General features: G+C 45.8%; 1 protein-coding gene across 1 annotated transcript; it reads right to left on the bottom strand.

Annotated features, from left to right (window-relative positions):
• Positions 1-1,997: 1,997 nt before the first annotated feature.
• Positions 1,998-9,886, bottom strand: LOC125424896 (zinc finger and SCAN domain-containing protein 31-like). The gene is made up of 5 exons (XM_048482330.1): positions 9,717-9,886; positions 8,057-8,857; positions 7,374-7,497; positions 4,885-5,013; positions 1,998-3,196 (listed from the first exon to the last, which is right to left on the bottom strand). Exons 2-5 carry the CDS (start codon positions 8,789-8,791, stop codon positions 2,310-2,312), a joined length of 1,875 nt encoding a protein of 624 aa, XP_048338287.1. The 5' UTR covers positions 8,792-8,857; positions 9,717-9,886; the 3' UTR covers positions 1,998-2,309.
• Between the last annotated feature and the right edge of the window lie 436 nt (positions 9,887-10,322).

Here is a 10,322-nt window from a genome sequence, read left to right as displayed (position 1 = left end):
TTTCCTATTATTTGTCCTGTGATAGGTAGGCAGAAACATATGTGTGCAGTTTTTAATTTACTTACTTTATTTGTAGTCTGCTTTTCTCACTGAGACTCTAAAGTTGCCAATTCCAGGATGAGAAATTCCTGGAGCTTTAAGGATGGGGCCTGGGGAGGGCAACATTTGAGGAGGGAAGGGCGGCAGCTAGATTTTGTGCTATAGAATCCACAATCCAGGACAACTATTTTCTCCAGGGGAATTGATCTCTGTAGGCTGCTATAATTCCAGGAGATCTCCAAGGCCCACTTGGAGGACTGGCATCCCCAGATTACATAGTGCAAATCAGTGCAATCAATAGGAAGAAAGGTCTAATAAGCAATGTATCAGGACTAGGATAACAGGCTTCTGAAATAAACAATGCCATTCAGTACAGAGTTGTACCCTCTGATCTAAATAGATTTAGGGCAGGTCTTTGTCCTGATGGGGTACAGTCTCTGTACTGAATTAACTATGCATTCCACCTTGAAAAGAGAAGGGAACACTACACAGTTCACCCCACCCCCAGGTTAACAGATATACAACATACCAGTAATGCAGTAGACTGGTGGCTTGTTACAAGTTTAGGAGTGGATTTCTCTTCTGCTTTCCACTGCCAAGTTTGGGGCCACAGGAGAACTCTTAGTAATAGGTACAGCATGTATATTGTCAACCTCAGTGATCCAGGAAACAGCAGCAATGGGATACTGGAATCCGTTCTACTGCAGGGTAATTACCCTTCCCGTACAAACTGATACCCACAAAAACATGGTGAAACCAGTCAGGCCATTTAAATACTGCATTAAGCATCTGTGCAGTTTTTTGAGGGAAACTCCAAACATCCTGAATACCGATGTGATAACTGTAAATATCTTTCATGTGGGTAGCTAGCTTGCTCTACAGCAGAACTGTAAGATTCTAGTCTGGTAGCAACTTAAAGATTTCCAGGGCACAAGCATTCAAAAGTTACAGCTCCCTTCGTCAGATACAGGATGTGTTGATATGTAAATATCTAGTCATACATTGTTACCAGGCCTGAAGAACAAACAAAGAGACTTGGATAAAATGTTAATGTGCTTGTTCATGCATGAAACACGAATAATTTTCACATCACTCATAACATATTTGGAGTGATGACGCTGTTCACCCTATGCTTAGCAGTATAGGATTTTAACAACCTGATAGCATCAGACTCTACTACCAATCTCTTCGATTTGCAATATAGCTTGAAGTTGAGAAGAGAAATTAGAAGTGGGAGTCCCAGCCCTGTTAAATATCATAAAGAACCTTTCAGAAACCTTCTCTAATGTTCTTGTTTTAAAAAATTAAACATCTGAGAAGAGAAATTTTCAAAAAAGAGAACAAAGTGGCTTCACGTTGAGCATAAAGCCTGTTTCTGATAGAACAATTCTCTACTCAGGTCTCTTCAATTGGGCTTACTTCCAGGAAAGTGTCATTTGAATTTAATTGCCAAACAAAAAAAATGATGAGGTGTGACAGAAGACAGCACACAAAAATATGTAAGAAAAACAAACTGATTTATGCATGTCATTAACAAGATAATCATTCCCAACTAAATGTGGATATATGAAAAAGCAAAACCATAGCCTTTGCTAACAGTAATGAAATCTAGATTAGTTTCCAATCAAATAATTGTTTATTCTCATCCTCAGCAATGTCTCTTCAGCTTCAACTGTAATAGCACAATCCGGGGGTGAGGAGGAGGTGAATGGAGTTATAGATGCGGCATGGGCTTGTGTCAACATGGGTGCCCACCCTACTGGCATAAGATGCAAACATGCCTGACAGAGAGGGTACCCATGTCAGTGGGTGGGTACTGTGCAGTCCTATGCCAACAAAACCCAGAAGAGTCCACTGCCCAGCAGAAATGCTGACACCTAAGGCTCTGTTAGCGCACTTTAGTCAGCTTTCAGCCTGGGAATGCCACAGCCTGGGAATGCCACAGCCTGGGAAGCCACAGACTTATGCCACCCAAAAGTGTAGGCACCTGTCCTTTTTGTCCAGTGGGCAATTTTCAGATGGCCAGGGGTTTCCTTGGGTTTTTTTTCACCTTCCTGTGCTGCTTGAAAGCCCTTTGTTGGCAGTGTGGTGGCTTGGCAGCAGCACCATCCCTTGCCACTGCAAGCTCTGGATTTGGCTGAAAAGTTGTCCAGAAAGCATTTCCATGGCTTTTCGGAATCACACCAAGACAACATTTATTATAGGAGTTTTCTCTGCAGTGTGAGCATTTGTATGGTTCCTGAGCTCCCAATATTTTCTGTTGACTAATATTAATGTGGGGGTTGTGATTGTGATACATCAATAGGCGTGTGTGTAGGGGGGAAGTGTCCTTTATGTGACTTCTCCTGTGTGTGGATTCTTTGATGAGAAGAGCGATCTGAACTCCACCTGAAGCTCCTTCCACAGACCAGACATTTATATGGTTTCTCCCCAGTGTGTATTCTTTGGTGGGAAGTAAGGTTTGAGAGCTGACTGAAGCTCTTCCCACACTCGGAGCATTTGTATGGTTTTTCTCCTGTGTGGATTCTTTGGTGTGAAATAAGATTTGAGCTCACACTGAAGCCCTTTCCGCACTCCAAGCATTTAAAGGGTTTCTCTCCCGTGTGAATTCTCTGATGTTTAGTAAGGCTGCTGCTGTCTGTGAAGCTCTTTCCACACTCTGCACATTTAAATGGTTTCTCTCCTGTGTGAATTCTTTGATGGGCACTAAGGCTCCTGCTGGCACTGAAGTTCATTCCGCACTCCAAACATGTGTACGGATTCTCCCCTGTGTGGATTCTTTGATGTGAAATAAGGTTTGAGTTCACAGTGAAGCTCTTTCCACACTCCAAGCATTTATAGGGTTTCTCTCCTGTGTGGACTCTCTGGTGTGCCTTCAGGCTCCATTTGCAAGTGAAGCAATTTCGGCATACGGGACACTTGTTCTTGCTTCTTCCTTTTGGTTCTTTTTGCTGGCCTAGATGTTCACGGAAAATCTCAACCTGACATGTTAAAGCTTTATTGCTCAGCTTCTCCTTTGTTTCTGTCTTTCCTCTCAGGTGCCGCAACACTTCAACTTGATGGTCAATGTTCTCTTCTTCCATTCTTTGATGCTCAGTTTTTTCTGTTGACTGCGCACATGCTTCCTTCTCAGTCTCAACACCCCATGTACTTCCTGCTGGAACAGAAAAAGAAAGCCAAGGGAAGAAACAGTAAGCAGGGAACAGTGCATGAATACATGCAGCTTCCTTATACTCAGTTGGCCCTTAATCCATAAAGGTCAATACAGTCTAGTCAGATCTTTCACATTACCCTCTACCAGATCTTTTAAACTGGAAATACTGGGGATTGAATCTGGGACTTTCTGCGTGCCAAGAGATGCTCTGCTACAGAGCCTTCTACAGAAAAACCGAGCCCTTCTACAGAAAAACATCATTAGTGAATGGTATGTTAAACTGGAGAAAAAGTGTTTTGCCTATTTATGATACCTCCTGACTACAGCACTGTACAATATATATTATCTTTTAATTGCACATATTAGCCAATTAGCACTGCCTTAGAATCATAATATAATTGAGTTGGAAGGTGCCATAGAGGCCACCTAGTATAACTCCCTGCTCACGGCAGGATCAGCTGAAAGAATCCTAGACGAGTGTTCATCCAAGCCACTACTTGAAGACTGCCAGACAGGGGGAGCTCACCACCTTTCTAGGCGGCTGATTCCACTGCTGAACTACTCTTACTGTAAAAAAAAATCTTTATATCCAACTGGTACTTCTCTGCCCATAATTTATACCCATTACTGCAAATTCTGTGCTGCCAACAGAAACAGCTCCCTGCTCACCTTTAAGTGGCAGCCCTTCAAATACTTTGAGGACTCTGTTGTCCTTTTGACCAGTATCACCACCCCTATGTAAGCCCTCATGACTTCTATTAATGAAATTCTCCCTCGATTTCATGAAGGGTAGTAATCCTTTCCTCCAGGCTCTGAACCTTCACTTCCAAGAGCCCTATCAGCCTACACTTTTGATAAGTGACATCCATCCTGTCCTCAGAGAAGAAAACTAACATGGTGCTCTGTCTGAGGGTGACTGAATATGGCCCTTGTTTTCTACTGATGTAATATTGGCGGGAGGGGGGGTTAAGGCAACTATGGGTCTGTTTCATCTTGCGGGCCCTCCTGATCTTGCCCTCCTCCTCGCTGTCTGCACAGTGAGTAGATCTATGATGAGACAGGGATGGACAGATTTCTAGGTCGCTGCAGGGTCTGTTATGGATATCTGACTGGCCACCATTGAAATGAAGTTATGTATTGCATTTTAATGTTGAATTGTTTGAAATAGTGTTGTTAATTATGCTGATTTTAAATTGCATATGGTTTATGATATTTTGATGTGATTAATAACATATGGAAGCTTTTGATGGGAAAGGGTGAGTATTCACTTTAATAAAATAAACAAATAAAAGCTCTGTATCATGTTTAAAGTAATAATGAGCATAACATTATTACTGCTTGTCTCTTATGGAATAGGTGTGGCCCATTTCCTTTTCTACTGCAGCCCTGGGGCAGGGGGGTATCTGAATGCTATTTTGCTGCCTGATTGGGATGGGTACATTCTTTAAGAAGCTGAATTATTTGCATTGCCGGGGGCGGCGGGGACTTTATTAGGGCATTTCTTTATGGTGCCATATCAGGGGAGATCCTAAGGGAGATCCCAACAGGATTAAATCCTCAGAAGTGCATTTGTTTCCCAGGATCATAAAATTTAGCCCTGACATTGGGAAGCTATTTTCTCTTTACAATGTATACAGATCTCCTGGTTATGCCTGGTTGGTTCCTCCAACATAACAGGAAAGGATACTCACGCTGAGATATCTCTGCCAGGAAGGAAACATTTTTTGGTGGTCCTCTTGAAAAAGGCTCCAGGGTTTTTTGCGAAGGAAGGCCATCCTGTGGAATATTGTCCATCTTAATCTCTCTCATGGTCCTGCCTTCTGTGGTAGAGAGAAAGAGAGAACTGCAGCAAGTAGAAAGTACATCTGAAAAGAATCCAAGTCAATGGCCAATGCCCCAACCAGCATACGGGCATTTTGCTCTTGACCTGGGATGGCTCCTGACCATTTTGCTCTTGACCTGGGATTGGCCATGATGGCAGGGGCTGATGGGAATTGTAGTCCGTAACATCTGGAGTGCCAAAGGTTCGCCACCACTGTGCTAAGGAATATGCTTCCTCCATCACATAAAGAATTTAAAGGAAACAGCACCAGGAGAAGAATGGTGAGGCTGAAAGATGAGTGGTTAACCCCTTTTATTTACTTTTTTAAAGGGTTAATGGAGCCAGTATACTTATTTGCATCTTTTATCAGAAGGAAATGGTTGTTGTGCAGCCACTGTTGAGTAGATGAAGAAGAAGAAGAAGAAGAGTTTGGATTTATTTCCCCCTTTCTCTCCTGTAGGAGACTCAAAGGGGCTTCCAATCTCCTTGCCCTTCCCCCCTCACAACAAACACCCTGTGAGGTAGGCACAGGCGTAGCTACCATGGGGACATCCAGGGACAAGTGCCCCGGGGCGTCACCTTGTGGTGGGCGCAAAAATTGCAGGTTCGTTTGTGGCTTTCTGTATTTGTTACTGTTTTTTTCGATTGTGGCCTGCAGGGGGCGCAGTTTTTAGGCTAGTGACACCAACATTTCAGGCTATCGTCAGGTGACTCTCCTGATGATACCAGCCAAGTTTGGTAAAGTTTGGTTCAGGGGGGTCTAACGTTATGGACCCCCAAAGGGGGTGACCCCATCCTCCATTGTTTCCAATGGGAGCTAATAGTAGATGAGGCTATCATTTTGAGGGTCCATAACTTTGGACCCTCTGAATCAAACTTCACTAAACCTAGGTGGTATCATAAGGATAGTCTCCTGCTGATACCACCCAGGTTTGGTGAAGGTTGGTTCAGGGGGTCCAAAGTTATGGACCCCCAAAAGGGGTGCTCCATCCCCCATTGTTTCCAATGGGAGCTAATGGGAGATGGGGCTACCCTTTGAAGGTCCATAACTTTGGACCCCCTGAACCAAACTTCACTAAACCTGGGTGGTATAATCAGGATAGTCTCCTAAAGATAGCCTAAAATTTTGATACTGTTAGCTTAAACATTGCTCTCCTGACAGGCACCCTCAAATTTTCCCCGGGTTCTCTCTTAAAATCCACCACCTTTGGAGTGGATTTAAAGGGAGAATCTGGGCTCCCTAGATTAAAAAAAATTGAAAGCGTTGTTGAAGGCTTTCACAACCAGATTCAACTGGTTGTTGTGGGTTTTACAGGCTGTGTGGCCGTGGTCTGGTAGATCTTGTTCCTAACGTTTCACCTGCATCTGTGGCTGGCATCTTCAGAGGTGTATCACAGAGAGAAGTTTGTTATAAGAGAAGTCTGGACACAGTGTATAACAGACTTCTCTCTGTGATACACCTCTGAAGATACCAGCCACAGATGCAGGTGAAACATTAGGAACAAGATCTACCAGACCACAGCCACGCAGCCCAGAAAACCCACAACAAGCAACATTGACAATGATGCTGTTTGGGGTGGATGGGTGGGAAATCTACCCTGAAACAGCATCACTTTCAATGTTGTTTAAACTAGAGAGCCCAGAGTCTCTCTTTAAGGTGGATTTAAAAGGAGAATCTGCCACTGCTGCTCCTTGATGTAATAGAGGCCAGCTCACCCAGAAGTGGGAGCATCTTTGAAACCACAACTTCAGGGAAGATAACTAGGCTCATCATGAGACTAAAATGGCAATCTAGCTTGGGCCCACTCCTGAGGTACATAGTACCTCACATCCCTTGTCCCTAACAGCCAAACTATTTGTTACATTTTTGAATGGGTTTCGAGATCAACCTTTCCCTGATGTCACTTAGGGGAAAGTCAGTATGGCTCATTCCGCACATGCAGAATAATGCACTTTCAAACTGCTTTCAGTGCTCTTTGAAGCTGTGCGGAATGCAAAATCCACTTGCAAACAGTTGTGGAAGTGGTTTGAAAACACATTATTTTGCGTGTGCGGAAGGGGCCTATTAAAGTCTTCAGGAGCTCGATTGGGATCAGGATGAATTGGGGGAGGGGGGGCTCTGCCCTGGTGCTGTTATCAATTGGGTTCCTGGTGACTTCTATAATGTCTTTCCCAGCACATGTTATGTGACTGCAGAGACAAAGAGTTTGGTCCAGGTTCTAACTCATCCAAAAACGTAATGTGTAATGTGGCCCTTTGATCAGATCCTGCAGGTTTGAAGACCCCTGAACTGTCTAAAGAGAAAGAGAGCTTCAGAGCACCCAAGAACTCAAGACCCATAAAGGCCTCACTCTGTACCCCACAGGTTGCCATTGTCCTCAGTCTCCTCTTTGGCTTCTGAGTCCCACCGCCTCCTCCGCTCACTTTCCGACAGAGGCTGGCCTGCCTCAAAGAAACTCACAGCTGCCTGTTCAAACAGCGCCTGCAATGGCAGAGAGGGATATTTTAGTGGGAGGGAAAAGGCCCCATCCCCCACCCCCAAATGCTTGGTGGTGAAATGTGCCATCAAACCACAGCCAATTTATGGTGAGACCACGGGGTTTCCAAGACAAGAAATGTTCAGAGGTGATTTGCCATTGCCTGCCTCTGTGTAGGGTGAGAGTTCTGAGAGAACCGTGACTGACCCAGGGTCACCCAGCAGTCTTCATGTGGAGCAGTGGGGAATTGAACCTGGTTCTCTAGATTACAGTCTGTCACTTTTAACCACTACACCACACTGGCTCCCCGCCCCCCCCCCCATGCTTAGCAGCCCCATTAAGGAAGAAAATACTACCTCTTTTTGGAGAACCTGTCCTTTATTGGAGACTAGATTTAGTGAAAAAGACAGGATTGGCCACACTGGTCAATCCAGGAGAGGCAAGCAAGAAGGCTGGCTGAGCTTGCTGCTTGGCCTTCCAAGTCCCAGAAGAGACAAAGATCTCAACACTTGCCCCACCACAGGTCATGTGGCATGTAGGAACCACAAACTGGGACATCCTCACCTGTTCTTCATGTCTTCGGGCCTCTTGTTGCTTCAACAGAAAGCCTTCTGCCAGGGCTACTGCCTGAGAGCAGCTTTCGGGGCCGCATTCCCTCACCCAGGTCTGGATCTCTGGGGGCAGGATGGCCAGGAACTGCTCCAGGATCAGCAGCTCCAGGATCTGCTCCTTGGAGTGTCTCTCCACTCTCAGCCACTCATGACAAAGTTCCTGAAGACGGCTGTATGTCCCTCTCGGCCCGTCAGCCTCTTGATAGCAGAAACGTCGGAAGTACTGGCGCTGCCTTTCCCGCCTCAAAGCATCCCCTCGCAAGATGGCTCCCTTCACTTTCCTATAGTCACTCCTATCTCTGAGATCCAAACTGCTAAACACCTGTTCCATTTCTCCATTCAGGGCTGGCAGGAGTCGGGCCACCCACTCTTCCTTGGGCCAATGGCAGCCTTTGGCCACTTGTTCAAAGGCAGCCAGGAAGGCCTTTGTGTCCTCCCATGTCCGGTGGTCCTCTGGCAACTCTGGGGTTCCCCAGCCTCTAGGAGGAGACTCCACTGTCTTCAGGAACTCCTGCCACTGGGTTTCCCACTTCTGAAGGGAACCCTCATCAGATTCCTGTTTAACTGCTTGTGGTCTCCTTTGCAGGAATTCTCTGACGCTCCCGGCCTGGAAGTCGAGAGGGATTTTTCCTGTCCCCTCGGCTCTGTCTAATGTGCAACTTAAGGGATCTTGCTCTTCCATCTTCATCCTTGGTGGATGTTATAGAAATCCTTTCAGGTGCAATGACCTGAAGAGATGTGCATGAGCTTCCACCTGGAGAAAACAGAATAAGCGTGAAAACAAGTAAGTGTTCAGCTTCTGGACATATGCTAAATATGTGGAAATCACACCTTTTAAATCAATATTTCAACTCTCCTTTTGTAAATACACAATTTACCTTTGAAAGATAAAATTGGGATTGCTGTCATGCCCAGGCAAGCCTAATCTTGTCAGATCTCAGGATTGGATGGGAGACCTGCAAGGAATACCAGGGTCACTATGCAGAGGAATGGCAAAACACCTCTATTTGTCTCTTGCCTTGAAAACCCTATTAAGTTGTCACTAAGTTGGCTGCAACTTTATGGCACATTGCGCCATCAGTTGTCAACATATGTTTGGCAGAGTTATTTCATGTTGAAGGCAAAAATGTTGGGTTGGGTGACTTAGGCCCAAAGTAAACATTTCACTAATTCAAAAAGCTTTTATCCATGGCATGCCATCTTCCTGCCTTCCCCTTGTATTGCAGAGCCAAGTTTGATTTTCCACTCCTTCCTTGAGTGGCAGACTCTAATTTTGTGAATTGGATCTAACCCCTACACCACTTAACCATTGTAGGCGAACCTCTGATTCCACACTCATTACAGAGATTATTAACCAGCGTATTACTACAATCAAGTTCCCCTGGAGAAAACAAATGCTTTGGAGGGTGGGCTCTATGACATCATACTCCACTGGGGTCCCTGTCCACTCCACATTCCATCCCCAGATCTTCAAGGATTTCCAAGCCCTTACTCTTTGCTTGTTTATTTGCAAAACTTTTCGTAATGGGGGAGGAAGAACACGTCAGCCCTCGCCCGTTGCAACATTTGAGGTGGTACAGCCTCATCCCACCCCCTGCAAACTTCGGTACCACCTCATACTGCTTCCTCTGAGGATGGAGCCAACCAAGGATCTTTCCCAACACGAGCCAACTGCGATGGCAGAGATTTGAACCTGGGACCTTCTTTCTTCTCAAGAGTGTGTGGTGGGGATGCAGACACGTGCAAACATATTTTTCCCCTCCTTGCTTTAACGGGGAGGGAAACTCGGGGGCCAAGAGGACCCCCTCCCCATTTCTCGCCCCCCACATGCCCCGTCCCCGCCCCTCACCTCCTGATCCAAGCTGTCGCCCTCCTTTCCTCTTCCTGCAAAGCACATCGACCCCTCCCCATAGAAAAACGTCCCCACCGTTCATTTCATTCCCCCCCCCCGCCCCCTCTGGGAAGCAAACTCTGTCGCATTAACCCCTTGCAAGGTAAACCTGCATCAGTTTTGCAGACCGTGGGGCGAGGGAAGTTGTCCCACCGGAAAAGACAAGACCAACCTCAGCGGCGCTTGCGGGAGGGCAGTGAAGGAAGACGGTCTCCCTCCATGTTTAGGGTGAAGGTGTCAGCCACACACTCCACGCACGCAACTGGGTAGCAAAACACCTTCCATGCTCTGAACAACAACAACAAAAACCAGCCACTATTTCAGATCT

Source organism: Sphaerodactylus townsendi, unplaced genomic scaffold (assembly GCF_021028975.2).
Source record: "Sphaerodactylus townsendi isolate TG3544 unplaced genomic scaffold, MPM_Stown_v2.3 scaffold_1388, whole genome shotgun sequence".
Taxonomy (NCBI): Eukaryota; Metazoa; Chordata; class Lepidosauria; order Squamata; family Sphaerodactylidae; genus Sphaerodactylus; species Sphaerodactylus townsendi.
The sequence above is the reverse complement of the archived record's forward strand: the minus strand, read 5'-3'. Positions and strand labels throughout refer to the sequence as shown.